General features: G+C 32.2%; 4 protein-coding genes and 1 pseudogene across 4 annotated transcripts in view; 3 read left to right on the top strand and 2 right to left on the bottom strand.

Moving 5' to 3' along the window:
• The window catches only part of LOC142524539 (peroxidase 9), a 61,273-nt gene that overhangs the window by 28,831 nt on the left and 4,712 nt on the right, over window positions 1-27,730 (bottom strand). The gene's annotated exons all lie outside the window — the stretch shown is intronic.
• LOC142524583 (protein NRT1/ PTR FAMILY 8.1-like) lies at window positions 112-2,764 on the top strand. Its single transcript, XM_075628621.1, has 5 exons — window positions 112-242; window positions 325-436; window positions 544-761; window positions 1,136-1,698; window positions 1,811-2,764. Exons 1-5 carry the CDS (start codon window positions 171-173, stop codon window positions 2,622-2,624), a joined length of 1,779 nt encoding a protein of 592 aa, XP_075484736.1. The 5' UTR covers window positions 112-170; the 3' UTR covers window positions 2,625-2,764.
• On the top strand, window positions 6,727-7,521 carry LOC142524002 (uncharacterized). The gene has a single exon (XM_075627727.1). It carries the CDS (start codon window positions 6,727-6,729, stop codon window positions 7,519-7,521), a length of 795 nt encoding a protein of 264 aa, XP_075483842.1.
• Window positions 12,034-13,956, bottom strand: LOC142524759 (protein SHI RELATED SEQUENCE 3-like). Its single transcript, XM_075628850.1, has 2 exons — window positions 12,929-13,956; window positions 12,034-12,442 (listed from the first exon to the last, which is right to left on the bottom strand). Exons 1-2 carry the CDS (start codon window positions 13,572-13,574, stop codon window positions 12,096-12,098), a joined length of 993 nt encoding a protein of 330 aa, XP_075484965.1. The 5' UTR covers window positions 13,575-13,956; the 3' UTR covers window positions 12,034-12,095.
• LOC142524001 (floral homeotic protein DEFICIENS-like) lies at window positions 19,754-22,481 on the top strand (annotated as a pseudogene).

Here is a 27,730-nt window from a genome sequence, read left to right as displayed (position 1 = left end):
CAAAATTTTACAGCATATCAAAATGCTGTAAATAAGAGCATAATTGTCTCCAACTACATTTATAAGTTATAATAAATAATAAATAATAATTATTTGCTGCATTAGATAATCAGAATCTTAAGCTATGATTCCGTTGGCCGAAGTGCAATATATACGATCTTATCATTTTTATGAATATTACTGAAAGTACTCTTTGGAAAGTGCCCATGGACGTGATTATGGAATCCGACAGGTTCACCAAGGTATGCCACTGATATTTCTTTCTTCTTATGTTTCATTTTTGTTTTTAAATTTATGGGTCCTTCCTGGATTGGATTTTCATAGGAAGAAACATTGGAATCTTCAACTCTGGTTTCCAATGGCTGTGTTAACTATAAAGGGGTGATAGCAGATAAACGAAAAACTGGAGGGTGGAAAGCCTCCCCTTTCATCATAGGTTTTTCTTGAAAATCTACGATTTACTATTTTCTAATTTCATAGTTGTTTTTTTAACATACGAGAATATTTATACTTTTGATTCTGTGGTGTTACGTTTGATGTAAGTGAGTGAGGTGGCAGAGAGGTTTGCATTCTTCGCAATAGCTGTAAACATGGTGGCATATCTGGTGGGGGAAATGCATCAGCCACTGCCGGTGGCCGCCACTCATGTCACCAATTGGGCCGGCGCAGCCTATGTTCTCACCTTGTTTGGAGCTTTTGTAGCTGATGCTTATTTGGGACGGTTTCTCACCATTATCGTCTTCTCTTGCATATATGCAGTGGTAAGAACAAAAATAGAGCAACTCTTTTCTAGGGGTTTTTTTTTATTATTATTTACAAAGGGGGAACATGAGCCGATGTAACAAATGACATCCATAGTGCCACTTGGGCTAATGCTCACTGGCTATTTCTAGGTGATTTTAGTATACGTGGATCACCTTGTAGGGGCTAGGGATGCGAAAGAATGGTCTTCTTATATTAGACAAGTTCAAATTTTATGCAAATTTGACTTGACATGCTTGAATCCCTTACCCTAATTGATTTAATATCATAAACTAACAGATTTTAGTCTGATGTATTCTCATTAAATGAATAGTTGATGCCACAACCACAAATAATTGACTACTGTTAATTTCTCAACGATTTCATTTTCCAGGGAATGGTGATGCTTACACTTTCAGGATCCATGCACAGCTTGAGGCCCCCTCACTGCACCGCCAAGCCCTGCATCCCCGCCTCAAATTCCCAAACATCCTTCCTCTACTGCGCCCTTTCCCTCATAGCCCTGGGCACTGGCGGAATCAAGCCATGCGTTTCCTCATTCGGAGCAGACCAATTTGACGAATCTGATCACAAAGAAGCACAGAAAAAATATGCGTTTTTTAACTGGTTTTTCTTTGCCATAAACATGGGAGCACTTTTTGGCATTACCCTTTTGGTTTACGTGCAAGTTGAACTAGGATGGAGTTGGGGAATTGGGATCCCAACTGCAGCCATGATTAGTTCTATCTTTATGTTGGGTGCTGGATATGTTAAGTATCGGTATCAGAAGCCGATGGGGAGTGCGTTTACAAGGTTTTTTCAAGTGATTGTGGCTTCAGTGAGGAATCTTGCCAAGAGGGTTGATGTGGGGAAAGGAGGTGATTGCTTGTACGAGGTTGAGACTAAGGAATCCGATATTTTTGGTGCTAGGAAGCTTTCTCACACTCAACAATACGAGTTAATTTTCATATAAATCTCGTATACTTTCCGGGATTATTTGAAATATCTAGATGGAAAATTAACATGATAATAAGCAAGAAAATTTACTTGTGCTTTTGCTTGAATGCAGATATCTGGATGCTGCAGCTGTTATTACAGATCCTTATTGCAATACTAACAATCGATGGAAACTCTGCACAGTCACGCAGGTGGAAGAATTCAAATCCTTCATTAGAATCCTCCCTGTTTGGGCTTCAACGTTAGCTCTTCCCATCTCCTTTGCCCAGCTCTCCACGTTCTTCATCGGCCAGGCAAGAATCATGGATCGAAAACTGGGCTCCAATTTCGAAATCCCGTCAGGCTCAATCCCCGTCTTCAGCGCCATTAACGCTCTAATCTTAATCCCTATCTACGAAAAATTCATGGTCCCGTTTCTCCGCATAAAAACAGGCCATCCTCGTGGAATCACCTCTCTGCAAAGAATGGGTATCGGGCTCGTAGCGTCCATCTTCGCCATGGCTTTTGCTGCAGTAGTGGAAAAAGCACGCAGGGAACGAGATTCTGGTCACCAAATATCCGGGTTGATGAGCGTTTTCTGGTTGTTTCCTCAGTGTTTTCTCATCGGCACAGCTGAGGTGTTTACTTACGTAGGGCAGCTGGAGTTTTTCTACGACGAGGCGACGGATGGGACGAGAAGCATCAGCAGCGCTGTGTTTCTATGCGAAATCGGGATCGGTAGTTGGCTGAGTAGCGCCATTGTCAATATAATTGAAAGACTGCAACAAGGGTGGCTGCGGGATGATCTGAACAAGAGCCGGCTGGATTACTTCTACTGGATTTTGGCAGGGTTAAATGGGGTGAATTTCTTGGTGTTTTCGTGGGTTGCATGGAGGTATAAAGGCAGGCCTGGTATGGTGATTGAATTAAGTTCACGGAGGATTTGACTATCAGTCTATAATCCTCAAAAATCTACAAAAAAAATTCACGATCCACCCAATTTAAGTGGAATTTATTGATTATCATGTATCAGATTCTTGAAGTCATGCGTTTTCTTATCAGTTTATGAATTTGTTTCGTTTGTTTTCTTGTTTTTATTTTCTAATGTTCATTCGGTCTCCCTCAAATGTCAGAAAATACAAAGAGTGTTCTAAATTTTTTGGTGTTAGTGTTGAACATGGTTTTAAACTTCTCTATCATCGAATGAGCCTAATTTGATTGGAGATTTTTTAAAAATTTAAGTTAGATTTTATAAGATTGTAAATATCTTACAAATTAAAGTACATAATTACTGTAATATGCCGGACTGGTTCTAAAGTCATCCGCCATTTTTGTTTGTGCTTTTTTTTTCGGTGGAAATTTGAGAAGGTTTAAAATAATATGATGTGGCTTTTGTGATTAATATTACGTAATTTATTTCCAAAATATATTATTTGTATTTGTGGTGAATATTAAAAAAAGCAAGACCACTCCTAAAAACCCCAATAAAATAAAAGATTTGTCGATTTCTATAAAGTGGAATAAACTAAGATTTTGAACGTCGGCTTTGGACCGAAAAGACTTGTCATTATCCTTGAATCATCCAGATGCATCACCTGGAAATGCTTGGGCCAAAAACAGAGTAATGCCTTGATCTCGGATCGGAGATGCTAACAGGCAGGGGCAGATGGTAGTTGGGGCAAAGCTGGGCTATTGTCCTGCAATTTTGCCCCGATATTTGGTTGCCTAATTGCATGTTAAAGTGACAAAAATCTTGGTGAAATTTCGCCTCTATAATTTGAATAGTTAAATCCAATTAAAGTAGTCATCTATTTTCCCAACTTCATTTTAATTTGGAATTTGGATAGTTTTCTAATAACATGTGGATTTTCTATAAAAATAACTAAAAAAAAGTCGATTTTGAACTACAATATTTAAAATAAAAAAAAAACACTTTCGTTTCTTTTCTCTCTATGAAAATTAGGCGGAATAAATTTGAAGGAAAAATTAGTAACTAAAAACCACCTTAAATTTAGTTTTTTTTAATGAATTTTTTGTGTGGAACACTAAACACGTTCTATACACTAACTAAAATTTGAAATCATTTTAAATCATAACATAACTATCCAATTTGTCACATCTCGATTCCGAGACGCTGCTGACACTGACGTTGCTCTCAAATATATATTCGAGAACAACAAACTTCGGAAGTACATATTTCATAACTTCAAAAACAGTGTGTATATTGTTATTATGTTTTGCAACTTCAAATATTGTTTTATTGCGGCAAAAATGTAAAACAAGATATAGATCAAAATAACATAATGGTTAACAAACGTAGCAGATAAACAAATATAAAAAAACTAAGAAGCAACCGCTATTTAATCGTTTCACTATCCCCATAACTGAATTTGCTCATCTTCTTCGATCTCTTCTAAATTCTTATGTGAGATGAGTTTGAGTGAGTGAGTGATATGGTTGTCACTCTATAATAAATGAAATACTCCCATCCTTTTAGATCTTTTTCAACGGAAATCTTGTATACTTATGTTCAAAACAGAAATAACATATATTAGTAATAACATGTATAATTTTATGTACTTAACAAATTATGAATTTCATAGCTAACTGATATCAGTCTTTTATATTTTAATCATCTAAAGGAATCGGAGATGTTCAGAATTTATATTAATATCATTAGTTCACAATTTCAGTACCTCATAAATACAGATTTCAAAACTCATACATGTATATGTTGGTTGCTTTTAAAACAATTATCAAGAGCTAAAACAGAAAGCTTATTTACAGTAATTTGCTAATATATTGCGGCTCGAATATGGCCTTTCTTAGCTCGAAATATTGTTTCTAAGCTCACTTCTTGTCTTTTTTTTTAGAATTTTTTTTCTACCGAATGTGTTGTACGGTGAATCTAATGGGGGTTGAACTTTGAACATTTCAAAGCCAATAGAACAAATCAAGCAAAGGAGGAGATTGGGTGTCATGGTTGGCCAAATTTTGATATCAGAAGGGGCCCACTTTTAAATGAGAGTGACTTATGCTTTAAAGTTTAATTTTGGACGTTAGTTAAAAAGGACCAAATGTCAATTCTTGATTGATACCAACATTTGATTTGGTATGAGCCCTTGCAATTTATAAGCCCTGCCCTATGTACAGATCTCTCAAATAACAATGGGCAGCAAATGTATGTAACCGACGGCTCTCTCTGTAATTCGCGGGCCTTTTTCTTTGTCATTTTTCGAGTTTGACACTCGGCTTGGAGACTGATTCCTCTTTCGCGTCGTTTTTCGAGTTTGACACTCGGTTCGGAGACTGAATCACGATCCGACGACTTCAATGTTCGTGTAACAAGCCGTGGCTGTCATTTGGAAAAAAGAAATTCAATATAGCACGTGAATTTCCGAAAATTGAAAATAAAATTAGTTAGAAATAAGGGAATAAAATAAATGATAATTGTAGTTTATTCTCTTGATAATTAAAATTGTTTTCGAAAAACAAAATGGTAACTGGGTAAATTTTCTTTCACCTTGGGAAATGTGATTACATTCCTTTTTTTTTTTCCTTCTTTCTAGAATTGTGATTACATCAAATTTTTGAAGTATATACTAATGATTTGCTGTCTAAGGATAAAGTTTACGATTTTTTAACATAAAATAACATATACTTTTTGTTCTATTTTTAAGCGCGATTTTAAATATTTTCAATGAATTTAGAATAATTTATTTTAAACATTTATATGATGTGTGATTTTGTCAACTAATAGTACGTATACAGTATATATACACATGTATAGACTTACTAATAAAGTATTATTTAATTACTAGAATGGAACATCTCAATTAGCCCTATCATCGATAACAAAAACTTATGTGTCTCACGGATCGTATTTTTTGAGACTGATATCTTATTTGGGTCATCCATGAAAAAATATTACTTTGTACGCTAAGAGTATTACTTTTTATCGTGAATATCGGTAGGGTTAACCCGTCTCACATATAAAGATTCATGAGACCGTCTCACAAGAGATATACGTTAGGCTAGAAGTATGGTCTCCATAATAGCTTGCAGATAGTGTTAAAATAATAAATTATGCTTTAGGTGGATTTACATAAAATCTACCTTCTATTGCAGTTAATTAACTTCCTGTGGTTTGATGAATGGAGGAAGTCCATTTCTATTTCTCCTCAAGGAATTGGGTTGATAAAATAAGTCAACATATATTATGTTTGTTGTGATTTTACAGCAAGAACTTTTGTTTATTTTAATTTAGTAATTATTTTCTCTAACCTAAATTCCATATTATAAATTAATGATTTGTTCTAAAATAGGAATATATTAAATTTTATTAAGATAAATAATCATTGAATCCACAAATATCCCAATATATTTGGAAAAAAATCTCCAATTTAGCAACATAACATAAAGAAGTAAATATTTCCTTTTCACGTTATGGATCACTCGTAAGTAAATCAATCAAGGATGTAAATATTTATGACAAAAACTTGTGTGAGACGGTTTTACGGATCGTATTTGTGAGATGAATCTCTTGTTTGGGTCATCCATGAAAAAATATTACTTTTTATGCTAAGAATATTACTTTTTATTGTGAATATCAGTAGGGTTGACCCGTCTCACAGATAAATATCCGTGAGACCGTCTCACAAAAGACCTACTCAATATTTACATACACAAATTAACCGTCTCTTATCCTATATTCCTTATATACAATAACAAATCTTAAATGACAATAAAATAAAAACCTTCTGCAATATTTTTATTTAATTCTTTTCAAGTTCTCTCCCAAGAAGAATCCATTAACGTCTGCATACAGGTATGTTTTTATCATTGTTTTCCCATCAGCTCCTTATACACAGTGTGATTTGAATACATGCACGGATTCTTGTGAATACAGATCTAGATATGGGGAGGGCGAAATTAAACATGGAGTTAATAAAAAAAGAAAAATCAAGAAACGTTACTTTCAGGAAACGAAAAGAGGGTTTGACGAAAAAAATATATGAATTGACCACCCTTTGCGAGATTGACGCATGCATGATAATCTACGGCCCTAGACAAGAAAAGGGTTCCTTTGATCCCGAAATATGGCCTGAAAACATCGAAGAAACTCGACGTATGATTGACATTTACAAATCCAAGAACAAGGATTCAATCAAGAGTTTTGGCTTGTCTGATTTCTTCCACGATAGGGAGAAAAAGATCGAGGATGAGCTTTCGAAACTTCGAAAAAAGAACACGGAAGCAAGGTATCCCACTTGGATTGATTTCATGAATGGTTTTACAGAAGTGCAGTTGAGAGAATTCGCAGCAAACTTAAGGGTTAAATTTGAGGACTTCAGATTAAGAGTTAATAATGTGGAGAAAAGTAAAGAGGTTTTGGATGTGAATTTGTTTGATTTTGGGAGGATAAATCCATTCCAAAACCAAAGCTTTTACAATCCAGGGATGATCCAAAGAGGGAATATTGAATTTGAAGTTCTAAACCAGCAAGCAATTTCCTCGACCATACATTTCCCTCGTCTGGATCATAATCAAGAAATGCATTCTGTGAACCAGAATTCAATGGTGATGCCTATGTTGAATGATGATGATCATTGTGTGCAGTTCGGGGGTGCATCGACTAGCGGAAATATTTCGTTTAAGCATCAGGGTTTCTACGAGTCAACTGCAATGGATCCTATGACATGTTACAGCCCAAGATCGTGGGCACGATTTTACACACCACCAGCGGCTCCGACACAATATATGATGTCGAGGGTGCTGCCGGAGCATATTCCAGCAGTGATGCCACCGCTGCCACAGCTGCCAGGTTTTTCAAAGGAGTATTGAGGAGGATATTGTGCAGTATCAGATCAAGGACACCAGGGCAATGTGAAGTTTTTTTAGATGGATTTAGTTTTCGTTGTGTTTTTTTTACATGGAATACTTGATTGAGTTTCTTTGTTTTATTTAATGATGTTTTTTGTTTTACTAAATATAATAATCCAATTCAATGTATTTGGTGCTAATGATGAGATTTTGTGTCATTGTCCATTGTGTGGATCGAGTTTTACAATAAATGCATTTAAATTTAATTATGTCGTTCTTATTTTTTTTATTTATTGAATCCCAATTGCTGATCAACTAGTTTAATTTTTTAATTTTAATTTTTTATTTAACAGGAATATATATATGGTAAGAAAGGCGAGTTAATTGTGAATAATCAATAATCACGTGGACGGAAATATTTCCTTCTATAATTGATTTCCTTACCATTTTGAATTATGGATTGCATTACTAATGGATTTTATGCTAAAAGAATCTTTTACAATAAACACTTTATGATTCTTCCTTGTCCGGAGGGAAAAAGTTAAAGAAAATAATATTTGGAGTCCACTCATATACTATTGAGTTATACTTTATTAATTTGTCAAATTTTAGTTTTGGTACTGTACTAAATTTTGATTTTCGGTTATTTTGGACTAATGACATGGTTCTAATTCGACATCAATAATTTTCAATGTCAGCATTGAAATATACCCAAGATATATTAATTTTAGGTTACGATTGGATTGATTGATTTGATTTTGATTATTAAAATCGATTAACTTAATTCATCTTCTTCTTTTTTCTCTCTTTTTTTGGGGAATTGTTTATGTAGCATAAAGAAACTGGATTGCATAAATTGTGATCCTAGAAAAAATAGTCAATCATTTTCAGTTGACTGAGGTAGAAATGGCTGAGTGATGGAGGGCTTGACACGTGGACCAAGTACAGTCCTGCTATGATCGATATTGCATCATATATACATGCCCAAATTTAATATAATATAATTTGATACACAAATTATATTCTATGTATTTTTTGAGAACCGGCTCGCCGGAAACCGGATCGCCGCGAAGAAACACTGGTAGGAAGTGAAGGAGAGTCGAGCCGGTTATTTTTTAGAACCGCAGCCTGTAACACGAGCTAACCTGACCACGACAGGCAATGACCTATCAAGAATATACAACCGAGTATCCAGTTCTTCCTCTTTGCATCGCCCAAGTACAGCACCACCGGTGATTCCACTGCCGGGGCATCAGGGCTGTAGATGGTGGGGCCTTTGTATAGTGCGAGGACGGATGCTCCCGCCAAGCAGAAAAGTGTCCCCGCCACCTTTGCGCATGCAGAAAAGTATTGGAGAACACAGAAGAAAATTATAAATAAAAAAAGATTACTTATATCAATTTATAAATTGGAGTTTTTGTCGTTGAAAACAAATTAAAAGATTGGTGCTGAATTTGTGATGATTGTATGCTAATGTTTAGGGTGATATAAATATCGCAGATATACCCCACCAGAGGGTCCAAAAGAGAGTATATTTTCAAACCATTCATTGTCTCCCATGCATATTATTTATTCCTCATCAATCCATGTTTTCCATAATGCTACTTATTTTGGGTCTTTAGCCTCTATAATGCAAGACAACTCTCAACATGGAATATATATAATATATACTAGTTACTCTGCTCGCGTGTATGTATAGTCTTTTTTATCATTATTTATGAACTAAAGTGAAATTTGACAAATTATGGAGGGACTAAATTGATATTTGAATTGTTGAAATAAAAAAAATAAATAAAAATGTGTGTTGAAATTTAAAACAAAAAACAAAAGTGTAATATTAGTATCATATAAGGATAAAGTTGGAAGAGAAAATTGGTGTCCCTAGGTGGTTACTATAATGTCCTCACCCTTAATAAAATAGAATAGATTTTGAATGGTAAATATATTTGAACTTAACTAAAATAGCGAATGTAACCTAAGGAGTTAGTCTATCCTTTATCAGAAGTGATTTTTCTCATATCTCAATATCATTATATCATATAGATCGTCTGTTTATGATTCAAGAACTAAAATTTCACCACATCATAGGAAATAAACATTTGAAGCGTAGCATAGAAAAATTATACTCCAAGAGTTATTCACAAAAAATGTAGGTGGAAAATTACTTAAGTTGGAGATTGTAACAGACACAGACTACTTTTTAATGTTGTTTTTGCTCGGTTAGGAAATCATGCAGCACGCATTATTGACATCTACATCACACCATATATATATAATATTCAAAGTGATTAATGAAAGTCATAATTTTAATTATTACTATCACTAATCAACAAACGCAGTCACTTGCATGCGTATTTTCTCTCAAAACAATTTAATTTGTTGTTTTTATAATTTTTCGAATGACTAATAATTATTAAAGTTTTCATCAAAACAATTTAATTTGTTGTTTTTATAATTGCTGGACTAATGGATCAGTTTTCATCGAATCTTGAATGGTAACAATTTAGGCCCGGGAAAAAAATTTCGTCTTGCGGAGTCCACGTGTGAACTGTTCCTCTTTTAAAAGAAAAATACTTGAAAAAAAAACCAAAGATTCTGTATGTGATCCAAGAAAATTCCAATGTATCTTTTCAATGGATTGACCCAGAATTTTCTGCATTTCTTTATTTTTTTTAAAAACAATAGACAAGCAACTGACACAATTAAATTTTTGGAATATTTACTTTGATCTTTCTAAACAAAACTTGAAAAATTCTCCTCACCTGTCATCAAAAAAATTAATATGTTGAACAGTGGATTTCAGGTATTTGTTTAAGATGGATTTTATAACAAAAATAATCAGTAACTTTTTGGACTATATATATTGTGTATGCACAGGCCCAATAACTGTGCCGACAAATGGGTAGCAAGCAGCAAACATAAAATGACCAAAGATGCATAAATATTCAATCATGTATCCGATAAGATTATATTAACTTTGGTTAATTAACAAAATATATATTAATGATATAGAATTTATTTCATTCTAGTACAACTGTACCAAAAATAGAAATAGATCCCTCACTTTGCTCGTTTGAGAGTATCCATGCAGCAGATTCTAATTGCAGCAAACTACTGCTGCGCGTACATTTTTAAAAAGTAATGCACGACGGGAAGAGAAATTACAACACCATACAAAAACTACAGCATAAATTTCAAATATAGTGAAAGTTCTCTGTTTCTTACACATGGCTACAAGCCTATTAAAAACTCAACTTTATTCTTACCATATTGTGTGTACTTCACACTACAGCGGTAATTACTTCCATTCCTATTTATAACTGCAACTTGCAGAAACATAAGCATCACTGCATCCGCGTTTAAATTCCGCAGCTTCCAATACTTACTTTCTATAATTCAACTCCACATTGTCAAATATTCAGTACAAAATTTTTTAAAAGAAAATTTTGCATTCATGGACATGAGGACAAAGAGATCAAAATTAACAAAATCATCTTGTTGTAAATTGATCTATTTGGTTTTAATCTTTTAACTAGTCGAAATCAGGTAGTCATATTATAAGTTATATTTTTTTCTAGTCCTATTTCCAATGGACATTATAACAATCTGTGAAAACACATCAACAATATTCAGATACTCCGCCGGTGCTCCGATAAAATATGACTTAAACAAAAGAATAGAAGTCAACTTAAGAATACCAAATTTTGACTGTTTAAAATATTAACACAAAATTTGCTATTTCCCCACAGTATAATCATGGTATAGTTTTCTCAAAGAAAAACATTCAAAGTTTATTCGAAAAAAAATTAATAAGAGATTTAAATGAAAAGATCTGTGGGATGAACTAGTGGATTATGAAGTTCATTCTGCTTTGAGTGACCAAGTGCATCAGCCGATGCATGCAAGAGCAAGACTACCACTGCAGCACTGTCCATATTGTATCATCTGTTATTTATTACTCATACAAAATGCTATAAATGGGATAACCAAGTTAGAAAAACTACTCAATATTATGCCATCTATATAAAAGTTAAATTATATTTAAACATATGATAAAGTTGTGGTGTAAAAAATAACTTTAAGTTGAAGTAAACTAGAATTATATAGGTTCATTAAATATAATCCGAACTAAAAATAACAATATAATTCAGGCATATGAAGTATGTGTGTTAATAAAAATGATATATCGGCACTTTATTAATTATTTTATAAAATTGTCGGGATAAGTGATATGTATACATTTCACACTAATTGGTATATGGGGAAGAAAACGTACAATGAGGGGAAAAGGCTTCATCGAGTTCAAAACCAACGAGAAAGGCAACAAAAAAAACAAGTCAAGCGGAGAATGATGCAAAAACATGGAACATGCGAATTGCACACATCCAAATGTTGCACAAAATTACAAAACAAATCCTTCCACATCAAAAGAGCAAGAAAAAAAGGTCATCGATAAGACCAGAGAAAATAATATTTAATGAACCGTAGCACGAAATCATAATAGAAATTCGAACAAAAAAACAATAATAAACATTCAAATTGACGTGCTTCTCCATACATCGATTTGCCCAATGCTCAAACACAAATTCAACTTCTCAAGGTCTTGGTGGTGAGAAGAATTGCGTACCCGCCATGAATGCACTCATTGGAGTAGGGTAAATGGAAGGATCAAGCATGCTGAGATTTGGGTGGCTGGTGTTGGCCGCCGCCGCCGTTATGAGATCAAGCGGCTGTTGTCCGGAGGAACCCTGATCCCCACCACCACAAGGGTACCGGATTTCGCGGCCTTGATCGTAAAGAACCCCTTTAAAAACATGGCCTCCGATGTTAACAGATGTCTGATAAGCAAAATGCTCCTCCGCATCATCCATTGCACTCACTCTTACGCAACGAAAGACAGCTGGGGAATTCACTTCTTGTGGAAAGTGTCCAAAGTCAAACCCTAGCACCACCGAAGTCAAACAAAGAAATTATCAGAACAAAAGAAAGCCATTAAAAATGGAACCAACATGATTACAGATATCAAACTATATTTCTTGACTAACTTCTTTAGACGTGTTCTTTTCGCGTCATTTTTACTCAGCAACAGTAGAGTTGAGTGGGTGGTTGGATTTCATTCAGGGCACGCAAATGATATCTACGTATATAGATGTTTTATTCGGCTGTTTATATTTGTAATTATTAGTACAGATATGTAGCACTTGTACCAAGAGTTTTTTTTTTTTTTTTGGATTTACGTGTCATTTTGCATATCATATAATATAGCGTCACAGTTCCTGGGAAAAAAACCCTGCATCAATTTCTATTCACCTTTCACACCAACTAATCTATTCTTCAGTAATTCAAAACCTAAGTGAAGCTTCTTTTTCAGGGAAAAAGAAGACAAAAACAAGCACATACATTCAATCACCTAAAAAAATAACATCACCTGCGGTGGAAGCCGGAAAACGTGAGGTAGCAGCACGAGCAAGAGTGGAACTATCCCCACCGTCGCCGCCGGTTGGGTTGTCTCGCAACCGTTTGGGATTCTCCTCTCTTACAGTCAGGATCTGCCGATCCTGCTGCAATGCCGCGAGCTGCTGTTGCCTCTCTCTTCGTTTAGCGGCCGGAACCCACGTGCTTTTCAAATGGGTCTGGCACGAAAACCCACGGGTTTTGCAGCAAGTCCGACATCTCAAATGCGAGCAATCTTTCTTAGCTTGGTTCCCACAATCTTGACAGTTCATTCCGACGTTCGCACCTTTACCCGGCCTCGTCACCCTAAACCCTGATGCTGATCTATAAGTATAACTCGAAGAATCATCACCAATATCACCGGAAATGTCAATATTACCGCTCCTTCTGATGTTACTACCACCTGGCCCAACAGAGAAGTCCACATCTTGAAAATTGTGATGCAGATTTTGCTGCTGCTGCTGCTGATGTCTTTGTTGATGCAGATGATGGTACTGTTGCCATAGCTCGAAACCCTTGTTGTAGATCTCTTCGTTTTTTAACAGGAAAAAGCTACTATTAGTATCCTTCTGCTGTAATCCTTGGTCCTTACCACCACCTAACGAGAAAAACCCAGACATATTCCAGCCCTATAAGCTAATTCTAATCTCAATTTCAAGGAACAATCCATAGCAATAATAAAAACACCACCTCAGGCTTCAGGGATATGGAGGAGGGGCCAGAACTACTTTACAATAAAAAAAGTTAAAGAAAATATCCATGCCAATGAGTGCTTTTGGGTGGGTTAATTTGTAAATTTACGTTTATGTAAATAATTGGGTTCGCTTCACTGAGTTGCTTCTTCTGTGCATAAAAACTCGTAGCGCGGAGAATGGGGGGCATCTGACGAGTGTTTTGTGCTGACACACTGCGTTTTTTTTGTGTGTGTAAGTGCGCGTTTGAGAAGGTTTTTTTTTCTTTCCACTGTGTGCAGCTTTTTCCCAGACAAAAAAATTCGGGAATTTCTACACAGGAATGCGGAACCAAAACGGGAATTTAAAGTAAGAATTATTGGCAACATAATGCCCAAAAATAATGAGATTTTATACATTTTATCCTACTGTTACATATTCAAAATAGAGATCAGTGACGTTACAAAATTAGAATTTTAAATAGCCAATTTTTTAGTTTAATTACAGAAAAATTGATCCTTTATTGTATATATATATGTGTATAGCTTACTTTTATTTGACATATAAGAATTTTAACATCTTCCAGATATACTAAAATGTCATTTAAATTAATTCTGATACATTTACCTTACGTATAATATTCGAACCATAATTTTTGAAATCCACAAAATATCTCTCGATTGGACATGCCCGTAAGGTGCTAGTTTTACATATTAAAGCCACAGCTCTGCGACTGCAAACGCCGCCGCCAGCCACTGCAACCTCAATTTTAAAGACATACACACACAACGACTTTCCCTCCCCCTCTCTGTCAAATTTCAACAATATAAAATTAAATCCCAGCCCTTCACTACTCATCCTACGGCTTGTGTGCATCCACGTTCATTTCCTCAGCTTGTTCTCCCCCCGGAAAACACGCTCTAATATCTTATTTTCCGATTCTGAACCACAGTTTCGAACAATAATTAAGGTACAGTCTCTCAAATAAATTACAAGGCAATTAACCAAATTAGGAAACAAAGGTGACAGCTACATTTAGTAGCCAAATCTTTTATCACCGACTAATTAGCCTGTATAATTAAGTTTTTCTGTTCTAAACGTCACACTCAATCACATTAATCTCTTACATTTGAAGTGTCCTTGTACGCTAATCCAATGTTACTATTTTGTAGATGCTTGATTCATAATATGATATATAATCATTAAATATATGTCTGTACTAGATTAAAAGAAATTAAAAATCTGTGTGAGATAATTTCAAATAATCGTATTTTGTGAGATAGATATCTTATCGTGAATATGATATATAATCATTAAATATATGTCTGTATTACTTTTTATTTTGAATATCGATAGAGTTGACATGTCTCACAGATAAATATTATGAGACTGTCTCATAAGAAACTTACTCTTACAAGAATTGTAATATCCTTGAAACATTTTTCACCTCCAAAATTACTATATTTGTATAATTTGTGTAAAGGAGAAAAAATTGGACCTCTGTTTAATTTGTACAGAACTTGGTAGGTTTCAATTTTTTGAAAAGTTATAATTTTGGTTGCAATAATTATTCATGTTTGGCATGACAATCGAAATGTGATGTTTATGTCGTACAATTTAAAATATTTGAGTTGCACTGTTACCACTGCTATAGTTTTTCGTAAAACTGCAAGTGCTCGGTCAAGAATTCGATTCTCGTTGATTACAAGGAGTGAAATTGTTGGGAGATAGATTGTTGAGTGCAATTATTGTCCATACTTGGTAGAAGAATTAAAATGTGATGTTTGAGTTATCGTACAATTTTAAAGATTTAAATCGTATTGTTACTATGAATTATAATTTTTGATAAAACGACAAACATTCGATTTTAAGTTGATTTAAAATTAAGTAGATGTATATATAGGTCCTATTCAGAGGTCAACCCCTCCGATCCATCGGATAGAACATCAGTACTGATGTAACGTGAAAGAGTCTTAATATATTCCCATGAAATATGGTTAGACAAACATGTACCCACCATATGCTATATAATAATAAATTATAAGAACAAGTGAAAAAAAGCTATGATATATATTATCCTTTTAGGGCATATTTTATTCTATATCTTCAACATTTTTTTATCTATGTTATTATTAGCACATATTTAGGTGGTTATGAATCTTTGTTACAACGTTAACTTAACACTCCAATTTAATCATAGTTACTTGTCTTGTTCAAAATCTCCAAGGTTTCCAATTTAATCATAGTTAATTTTTGTTCAAAATAACTGAGATTGCGTTTCGATATAAATATTTAATTCAGGATTAATGATTTGATTTGAGAAGAAATTTGAAATGGCATATTATTTTGATATATTTCGAATTCATCATAATTAACATTGGATCAATATGGATTAACAAGAGGTGAATTTGAAATCCACCCAACATAATTCATTAGATCAATCAATTTCATTTAAAATCCATATATTTGAAATTAATAACTTCAAACTACAGCCTGAAATTCATTGCGACCTTTTAAGTTGTAATCAATTTAGGCACTCATTTTAGGTTTTACAATTCCCTATTCTTATTGAAAACTCCAAGTACAACCTAGAAAAGAATAGGATATAGGAGTAAAATGCTTCGCTGTGACTGTGAAATATATATATATATATTTGTTGAAATAGATGAAATTATGTAAAGTCGTTTGCCAAAAAAAATTTGAAATTGACCTTGTAGCAACATATTTGACAATCTATTATATTGCTTCGGATATGTAGCCCTTTTAAAGGGTTAAATGCTATATGAATACAAATTTCTTAGCTTCAACATTTATCAATTACTAATTTGGTGTTCTATTTTAACTTTTTTTTCTTGCATAGTCATTATCAATTTGCAAGAGTTTCCATCAAATTTCAATTTGTTTCACAGTTCATAGATATAAAGTTGAGAATAAATAACACCGATTTGGTAAATATTCAACTTCATAATATATATTTAATTTGTGTGGCGATCTAGGGTAATCTGCATATGCTTTCAAATATGAATCGAAACTATTTTTGTGAGATATATGTGCGACTTTAAGTAGTTGTCTTTATAATATTGTTTGTATCAGATGATCGATCATCATTAATTTATTTATCGAGCATTGTATATCGATTTTGATACGTTCTTCACTCATCGTATGCAGCAATTAAAATGATATTTGTGGCCATATGAAAAGACATTTCCCAGAGAAGGGAGGTGCAGAAGAAAGAAACATAGATCGAAAAGACAGAAACCGGGCTAGGACCATTCTTAGTTCCCCAAACTTTAATACGATTCTTGGAGGAAAAAAAAATTCTGTCACGGGCACTGATAAAGATTTTAGGGAAAAAAATCCCTTTTCTTGAAAAAAAAACGCGTGAGATCTTCCCTAATCCGTGACAATAATCATACAAATTTTTTTAAAAAAACAAATATTTTGAATGAATTACATATTAGCTCTATATATATATTTTCTGAGGGAATATCAACATATATATATATATAAAAGCAGAGTTTTTGCCAAAAATAGTAATTTCCCGCCAAAATGTCATTTCTAAAAAAGGAAAGATTTATCATAAATATTGACATATGTGTACTGCAATAAATGATCACTTCAATTATTGTTTGCATTGATTATATCAATTCATTTAATTCAATTTTGAATTTAATTAATTTTTATATTAATTCAAATGTAATTTATGTTTTTTATTTTTTGCTCAAATTAAAACTAAACTCTATTGAAAACATAAATTATATTAAAAATTTTGCATTAATTATATCAATCAGTTTAATTAAAAACTGTATAAATAAATTTAAAATACAAATGATTGCAATGTTCAGTATCACTCATGAGGTAAATCATTCAAAAATAAATTTTTCTATTTTAAGTAATTTCCTTCCCAAATTACTTGCTAAAAGAGAAATACGATATTTAATTAGTTTATTTAATTTTTTTTAAAAATAAACTTTGTTGATTGTTAAAAGTTATCACTATAACAAGGTTTTCCAATGAACATTAATTTACCATTTAATAATCATAAATTTTTTTTATCCCAAATACATATTATTTCGAAATTACCTTAATTTGAAAGAATTAATGTGTTGTAGTTTTATTCCAAAATCATATGTATATTGTATATCTTAAATTGTCTTATTAAAAATTCAAAAAAGAGAGCACAAAAAAATTAAAAAAGATAGATTCATAAGAGTTTCAAATGGACATTAAATTGCTCTCAATAAACATGTATATTACCCTCAATAATCAGAAATGTCTGACACCCAATGCATGCAATTCGAGATTTTCATAATTTGAAAGAGTTAATGTATGTTATAATTATGTCAAAAGCATCCAATGTATAATTTTTGTCCATTGAGATATCTTATTTGAATTTTAAATTATAAATAATGCAATATTGCATATTATAGTAGAAACAAATTTTATTCTATTTATCTTACTAAATTTATCTACTCCAAAATTGAATTCTGAAATGACTCCTCTTTTCAGCACCATATATGAGTTGAATCCTTCCAAGATGTAATGTTCGTTTAAATTTAGATTTGTTCGTTGTTATGAACTACCTACATATGTGATAGATTTGTTCGTTGTTATGAACTACCTACATTAAGTTTGAAATCTGTCTTTCATGATCGAGAATTTAAAATTATTATTCTTCTATTCGTATAAAATTTTAATTATTACATATTACTAATGTGATAGTTTTCTTCTATATTACAAAATTCACGGATACATGATATTATAAAATTTTCCCGTAATGGAAATTATTAAACCAATTCTAAATAAAGTAAGCATCTTATTATAAGACACCTTATAAGATTTAGACATTGTTTTAAAATACACATAATAAATGTTAATTAAATAAATTTTCTGATTTATACATAATTTACTTATGATCACATGTTTCATTTTTCTTTCGGAATAATAGGCTGTTTTGTATATTATGATTTTATAAATAAAATCACAACTCATTTGGATAAAGATATTGATGAAACAATTATTGTTATCATTCAAATGTGTCAAACACGTGTCATGTCACAAAAATTTTTGTGAATGTGGATTTAGACGAAAATACTGAATTTTTAAAAAATTATTTCTCATTAATTTTATTGAATATGATTTAAAAATATTTTTTATCACATGTTAAAAAATAATAATATATAACTTCTCGAAAATTAAAGAATTAAATATGTATTAAGGTTGGTGGCCGACATTAATACACTAAACACGATAAGCATCATGTATTTGCTTTAGGCTAACACAATCTACAATTTTGATATATAATAGTGATTATTAGCCAAAAAAATTAATCGACATGCGTTGTATTTAATTTTTTTAAAAAAATTAGCGGAAAAAAAGTTTTTATTTTTTATAATTATATTATTTTTTCAATTTAAATATCTATTAATTTTTTACTAATCGCACATATTAAATACTAGTTTTTTTAATAACCTAAATTGCGTACGTTTGTTTAGGGGCCCGAGGAGCTTCTTCTTCTTCTTTTCCTTTTATACATTTTAATTTTTACCCGTTGATTCTCTTTACTGTTTTACGGATATAAATATCAAAACCTTTAGCATATGATTGACTTAAAACCTGGGAACGAAATTACAGTAAATTTTGTATCTGAGTAAACTCATTTGGAATTAATCATTTGATCTAAAATCGATTTTATAAATTGTTGGATTTTTGTTTAGAATGTATATAAAAAAACTTCAAATAAGTTATTTTAATTTCACCCCGACTATCTATCTAGAATTCTACTGGATTAATCAATGAAAACATAGTCGTGGAGGTCAAAAATAAAATGAAGAAATTAGCGAAACATGAGAAAAAACCCAGAATAATTGAATGTGTGACAGTTTCACTTTCATTCTATCCTCGAGCCCTGCGTACGATTACCTTTGATGCCGGGTTGACGCTCTCCATTCCATCATTTCAATATATAGTTTTATAATAAAAAATGAAACCAAAAAACGTCATATCCAAAAATATATTTAAGTATTTATTCCTTCCTTTTAATTTCAGTTGTCGTTTTGAAATTAAAACTCACACTTTTATTTCAGTTTTATGTCATTTCACTCAAATTATAATAACAATAACTTATGATGGTTATTGTTTGTAACTATGTAAAAATGATACAAAGGAAATTAAGATTATATTTGTCTTCATCTTACATCACATTGTCTGACTTATTTCACATGTTGTCTTACTGAATTTTGAGGCAATCAAATAAATAATAAAATTTAGACGCACTTTACTTATTTAATATTAATATTGATTTATATTCTTTAGGTTTCAATATTTATATATATATTTTTTATCCATTTGAGAAAAAGAAAGACGGCTCGTGGTCAGATCCAGATCAAGAGAATAGAGAACCAAACAAACAGGCAGGTGACCTATTCTAAGAGAAGAAATGGGCTTTTCAAGAAAGCGCAGGAGCTTACTGTTCTTTGTGATGCCAAGGTTTCCATTATCATGATCCCCAGCACTCAAAAGCTTCATGAATATTGAATACATCAGCCCCTCTTCCACGTACGTAACATTTGCTTGTTTCTTTTAGGGATTCTTGATTTTATATATATTTTTTTATGTTTTCCTTTTTTTTCTTGTTTTAGGATAAAGCAGTTGTTCGATCAGTATCAGATGGCTGTTGGGGTTGATCTATGGAGGTCTCAATATGAGGTTTTTAGTTTATAATTTAAAATTGATTTTCAGTTATTTCGAAAACTTTAGTTTACTATACAAAATTTGTGGTTATTTTTTTCCTGCAGAAAATGCAACAACAGTTGAATAAGCTCAAGGATGTAAACAAAAATCTTAAATGGGAGATTAGGTATCTTTTTTCTTTAATTTTGTAACGATTGGACTAATTTCTTAGCTAAACTTCTAAATATTCTAACGTTCTTGTTTAAACAATAATCAGGCGAAGGATTGGAGAGAGCGCGAATGATATGGGGTACGATGAAACAGTGAACCTTATTGAAGAAATTCACAATTCTTTGCAAGTCACTCGCGAAAGAAAGGTTTCGTTTTTTTTTAAACCCATTTTTCTCTTTCTTAAACTTGTATGATTATGAAGAGTAAATAAAATAAAAAATATAGGGTTTGCATTTTTCGACATTTAGATCTCCTTTTTTCTATCCTTTTTTTTAACTAATGAACGAGATTATAAGTGAAATAAAATCTTGATGGAAAATTACATTTAAATCCGAAATTTGGCTAAAAAACGTAAAGATTTTGCACCGTTTAGAGAAGCAATATTGCCTGCTGGCTAGTGTCTACCACCTGTAGACTGCAAGTACTTTTATTTCATAATAATACATAAAACTTAGGATATGAATATTTATTAAATAGAGTATAATTCATATGCACAAAATCGATTATTGATGCTACCTACCCGTGTTATGCATCTCTACGTAACTACATATTTGTTTAAAATTCAACTACTTTAATTAAATCAATTTATATAGTATAATAATATAATAAAAATAACATTGGTTTACCTGATGCATGTGATCTGCATGCTATTAGGTATATGAGATTTACCTAGTGTAAACAAAAAATAACAGTTGTTGCAGATTCCTTGTCATAAAAAAATAAGAAGCAAAAGTAGAGATATAATATATTACATTATTGTTAAACACAGGGAGAAGCAGAGATAAACCTCTAATCATAAACTCAACTTCACATTCAGTTTTTATGTCATAAAATTGTATTTTTCACTTCCTAATGCACAAATTTTTTTTGAATTCACTCTCTATTTCATATTTTATCTCATTTGCTCCTTTAATTCAATTTTATTTCCTCCATTATATCACTTTTCTTCTATTCCTCAATAATTTCTCACGTAAATCTCTACCTCATCTCTATCGATTTTCATGATATAGTTACTGTTATTTGATAGAATAATTTCATTAATTAAATCTAAGTTGGTAAATAGTCTGCATGAATTTGTGGTACTAGATTTGCGATAATGTGACACATTTTGACACAAAACGTGATACTTTATAAGCTATATTGTGGTACAATAAACACGAACATGTGGTACAATTAACCGTGTTGATTGAGTACTTGTTTTAAACAATGACAGTACAAGGTTATCAGCAATCAGATTGAGACCTGGCAAGAAAAAGGTAACACATATGTACAGTATTACATAATTTTCATTTATTCATAATTTGGTCATACGTAGGATTTGATTAGGATCGATGATGAAAAAAAATTGAATCTGTTTTCAAATATGTAATACATAATTATTCTAAGAATAAGAGTCTTCTTCTTTTATCTTTCTCTTGGCCGATTCCTTAATTTCTTATCTTATCATCATTTGTTTGTTTTCAGTTGAGGAATGTGGAAAATATTCACAGAAACCTACTTCTTGAATTTGTAAGCACATTACATTTAATTATTAATTAGTTAATGTACGTACACCTATATGATCATATAATCGTTTGATTGTGCTGTTGTACATATATATACTAGGATATTGAAAGACAAGATGATCTACATTACGCATTAGTTGAAAATGAAAGAAATTTTAATTCTGCTATTGGATTTACAAACGGAGGTCAGCAGATAGTCGCGTTACGCCTCCCGACTAATCACCATCCTTATCTTCCCAGTGGTGAGGGATTGAGTCGTCACGCCACATTTGAGTTGGTTGATTGAGTTCCTAGAATCTTATTATGCTTGAAAACGGAGTATCTGTGCGATTCTGGATCGGTTTACTACGGCTGGTCCGTTGAACTTGTCTATTATGAATGAATGTCATGCTTGCATTTTGGGGAGAACACAAATAATCAATAAGATCTCTAATACTCTTTGGAAGAGACTTTTAATTAGCCGGAGCTTATTTGTGAAGCATGCATGACTGTTCTATTCTCTGTCTTGATTGGTTGCAAGAAAAAGATGAGTCGATTTCATATGCGAGGGCGGGTTTGTAAGTAGTTTCACTGACTCGCTTATTTTGAATGGTAGAGTCCAGACCAATTTGTTCATTACCCAGCCCGTCTGATTCTTAGCCTCTACTTTGGTGTTAAAATCTAATTTATTGCTTCTTCTTTTTTCCGTTGAAAAAAAGTTTCAGCTTCCTCCATCTATGTTGGGTAATTTCTTCAATTTATTCATTACCTTCAAGTTTGTGTCATGAAAACGAGCCAATCGAAGGAGGTTTCTTGTCGGGTAATTCTTTTATGTTAAAATAATAATTTTGCAATTAAAAATTACTATATTAAATTTTTACATGTGAAAAACCGTATCATTTTTTTCCGAATTTGATGAGTATTATTATTTTTCTTTTTCAATGAACAAAAATTTTAACGATATAAAACTATTAACATATTAATGCTTAAATTAAAATTTAGAACATTTACATCATGCAATATCAAAAACTAAAATTCAACATCACATTTCCATCAAAAATAAATAATTCATACGTTTTGAGATTTCATTTAAACTAATGGAGGAATAATGTTTAGAGGAAAATGGACGGAAAACAAAAGAGAAAAAGAGAAGGAAAAAAGTGGAAAAAAAGAGAAAAATTTAAAAAAATGCCATGTAAGCACGGAATATGCCGTGCCATTGTAGGTGATCCGGGTCCCAAAATGACAGTTCCAAAAAAAATCGTTTCAATGCTATTTGCATAAACAAATAAACGAAAGTTTTTTTGTTTTGAAATTTGTTTTCAATAATTAATATTATTCGTACCTTTGTTTTCATATATAATGGTCAACAAACAACAGCTAGTCAATCATTCACGTTTTATGAATTAAAAAATAATTTTAACTTCTATTATAAAACTACAATATAATTTAACTGAGAGTAATTTTTCTAGTCTAGTGAAAAATCCTGAATCCGCCTCAAATAGTCAAATATAAGCTCAACGTAACCCAAGGTAACAATATTGCATAGTTTTTTTTTAATTACATTTATAATTTTTTTCTTGATTATGACGAGTTGTACGTGATCATTAAATTTTTATAAATGTAATAATAATTACATCACTTCGATATGGATAAGATTTTGACCCTTCCAGATATTAATCGCAATCGTGCTACTTTGTGCTGATAGCCTGGATTTCAGCATTTAATACCCATCATTTAGAACGATTATTTTAGTTTATCCTTAGAACAATCATGATTGATTTACATTAATTAATTATGGATGGTGTTTAAAATTTTTATATACACACAATGTGAGCATCAATACACTAGTATTTATAAACTATATATATATAAGTGTATGTATAAAATTGGCTAATAATAATAATGAGTAGATCTTTTGTGAGACGGTCTCACGAATCTTTATCTGTGAGACCGGTCAATCCTACCGAAATTCACAATAAAAAGTAACAATCTTAGCATAAAAAATAATATTTTTCATAGATGACCCAAATAAGATATTTGTCTTATAAAATACGACACATGAGACCGTCTTATACAAATTTTTACCAATAATAATTGTAGGCTTTGACCGATTTTATCGCCCATGAATTGAGATATATTTTAATAGTTGAACCATACTCAGGACAGGGTGGAATAAATCGAAAATCTGGAGCGAAACATATAAAAATATTATATTATTATTTTAACACATGTTCTTTTTCGAAATTATGTCATGCGTGACGTAATTTCACACTGTAACGTTTAATTAATTAGGATTAGGATTATGTTATTGTACACCAATTACGGTCACCTATTCCCCTGAGAATTATGCATTTTAATGTCGCCATTTAGGTTTTGTTAATTACTCAATTTACAGTTGTTCACGTGGCCACACGTGTTTGACTAAGGTAAGTGAAAAGCTAATTTATAAAAATACTTTTCAAATTTATTGCCATACAAATCTTACAATGACACGTCAACAGTAGCAAGATTCATTCCTACGTTGTACATAATAAGATTATTTATTTTTCCTTTTGAAATTATATATAATTATAATTACATGGATATAAATTATTATTATTATTATTATTATTATGATTAAATTGATTCAAAGTTTAGATCCCATCGAATGTGTGCGTGGGAAAAGAAAAGGAGTAATAGCTCTTAAATGGTGCCATACATACTATGTTTCTGCACTGAATAGGTCTCTTGTGAGACAGTCTCACGAATCTTTATCTGCGAGACGGATCAACCCTACCGATATTCACAATAAAAAGTAATATTCTTAGCATAAAAAGTAAAAATCTTTTCATGGATCACCCAAATAAAAGACACGTCTCACAAAATACGATCCGTAAGACCGTCTCACACAAGTTTTTACTTTATGCACTAATATCAATTGGAAAATAACAATATATAATTATTTAAAATCAAAATGAGAAACCTGTAGAAAAAATTTACTCTATATGGTCATCGTTATTTGCACTCTGATTTTTTAATATTATACAAACTCTACTTTATATCTAAAGTTTATTAATAAAAATGGAGCGTAAATAACATCGTCACATGTCGTAATCTATCTCAGCTATGGTCTCGAGATTATTTAGACGGTGGACTCGTTTGACGAATCAATTAGAATTATTTTTAAAAAAAACATACAAATTGAATAGTTTCAATTAATTTAAGAAGATAATCTTTGGATTAGGATTATTATCTCTTAAAAAATACATGAACCAATAGCTAAATGACAGGTGGAGAAAAGCATTGATCATGGTCCTTTTAAGTTTAATAATAATAATGAATCAAGGGGGTTTGGGGACAGATCTGTATAATTTTATTTTTTTTATTTTTATTTTTTAAAAGAAAGTGGCACTAAGATTAAATTATTTAAACTCGTATGGGTCACTTTTTAATTCGATTAATTAATAATAAATAAATTGAAAAGCATAATGCTCCTCGTTCTGCGCAACAAAACGAAGTGGTCACAATCACAATAATTTTAAAAAAAAAAATCACGAAGAGCTGAGATTTTACTAGAAACATAATTTTTTTTAATATGCCAACGATATTGGAAATTTTCAATACCATTTTTTGATTTGGCATTTATGAGAGCATGCAGAAAACATTAAATAGTTTTTTTTTTTTTTTTTACAAAATCATCGAATTTTAAAAATTCATAGAATAATATTTTACACAAAGCTCGGCTAATTAAATATGTTTTCTAAAAAAAACAACTTATAAAGTTGGTAGGAATGTTCTATAAAGAAATTAAATGTCTAAGGGCATCATTTTATGAATCCACTATACACAATTAAACTATTCCCTATCGATTTATTCTGTTAAAAGGAAAAAGAAATATAATTTCGAATGTATAAAGAGATGCGCTGTTAAATGGACCTCTCTCCATCATTTTTAGGTTTCTTTTGGATTTTTTATTTTTATTAAAACTTTTTAAATTAATCATTTTTTTGGATTTTTTATTTTTATGTTTTTTAACTTTTTTATTATATTGTATTTTCGTGTTCATGTTTTGTTTAAATAATTCTTCTGTCGTGGTACTTCTTTCGAACATCTACTGTAAGGCTTGAGATTTATTAGTCTTGATTGATGTGATATTCGGTAGATATGAGTATGCATGACATGTAATGAGAGGCACTAAATGAAAAGATGAAGTGTTGCTTGAAGAAAGAGACCGCACCCGCGCCCCTTTTGATACCGCACCCGCGGTGCATGGACAGAAAGTTGGCCAATTTTACAGTAGGGTCACCGCACCCGCGGTCTAGAAGGAGTGCACCCGCGGTGTATGGACAGTAGGGTATGAAAGTTGCTACTGGAGATTGAGCGCACCCGCGGTGCTAGACAGACCGCACCCGCGGTGTTGTACCAGTAGGGTCAGCGCACCCGCGGTGTTGTACCAGTAGGGTCAGCGCACCCGCGGTCCAAGCTTCGGGGAAAGTTGATGCATATCAATACATGGAGCGCACCCGCGGCGCAAAAAGTGAGCGCACCCGCGGTGCGACGTGCAGTATGAAGATTAAGCCACTTGCCTCCTACCTAAGGAACGTGTATATATATATATATATATATATATATACCTACATGCAATCCATGAGAATGAAGGAAAGAGCCGAGGGAAGTGCAAGAAAGAATTGAAATATTCTTACGCCTTTTGTGATAAATCCGTCCGTCTGTTTTTGAATCCGACTTCAGTACTGTGTTCCTATCGACGCAGGCTACAACTGGACGTAAGTTTCGTTATGTTTAGACATGATTTGAATTTATGATATTGTCAGAATTGAATATGAATCAGAAATGATGTTTCTGCTACAGTAGACATTGTATAACTGAAGTCAGATTTAAGAATAGACTGTTTATGAAATTGTTATGAATTTCAGAGTTGATTTAGTTGAGATTCTATATCAGAGTTGTGTTATTATTCAGATTATGAGTTGTACTGATACTGATTATGAATTCTGGTATTATATCTGTGATGTTGAGATAGACAGGGTTATCGTGACTGTATTGTTATGCCGTCGAAACATCAGTAGATTGATATTGATCAGATTCGGTAATGATTTCGATTGTATCGTGATATCATTGATATGAATTAGATTGTACCTTGTTCAGATATGGATCAGATTATATACCGATTTGAGTATTGATCAGAACAGGTCTTGAATTGAGTTATATACTGATATGGTATTTATATGATTGTCATTATCAGATTTGGATATGGACAGATTGGAATACAAAACTTCGTCTTCATCAGACCGATAAGAGAAAGGTATAAATGGATGGCAATTGGGAGATCGACTTGAGTTAGATTTAACTCGAGTTTCCCTAAACCACATACTTGTATGGTATTGTTTTTATACCTTTGTGTTTTAATGAGTATGTTTATTCGATTGAATTAGAAGTAGAAAGCAGAGAGCTATTAAGTAAGAGTTACTGATAGAGGTGTTAGATTTTGACAGACTTGTCACTGACCCATTGCACATTGTCAGAATAGGCTTAGTCTTGGTAGATACGCCAAGGCACTGGACGTTTGGTGTATCGATGTGCTTAAGATACAGATATTGTTCTTATTGTAGATTATTCGATACAGCTAGACCAAAGTCCATAAATAAGAACGTACCGCCACTGCGACTGGTAGTAGTAGGTGGGAGACTTGTTACGTTCTTATTTACCGGGATCCCT

This window comes from Primulina tabacum, chromosome 14 (genome assembly GCF_025594145.1).
Source record: "Primulina tabacum isolate GXHZ01 chromosome 14, ASM2559414v2, whole genome shotgun sequence".
Classification (NCBI taxonomy): domain Eukaryota; kingdom Viridiplantae; phylum Streptophyta; class Magnoliopsida; order Lamiales; family Gesneriaceae; genus Primulina; species Primulina tabacum.
This window is presented reverse-complemented; position numbering and strand designations above follow the sequence as displayed.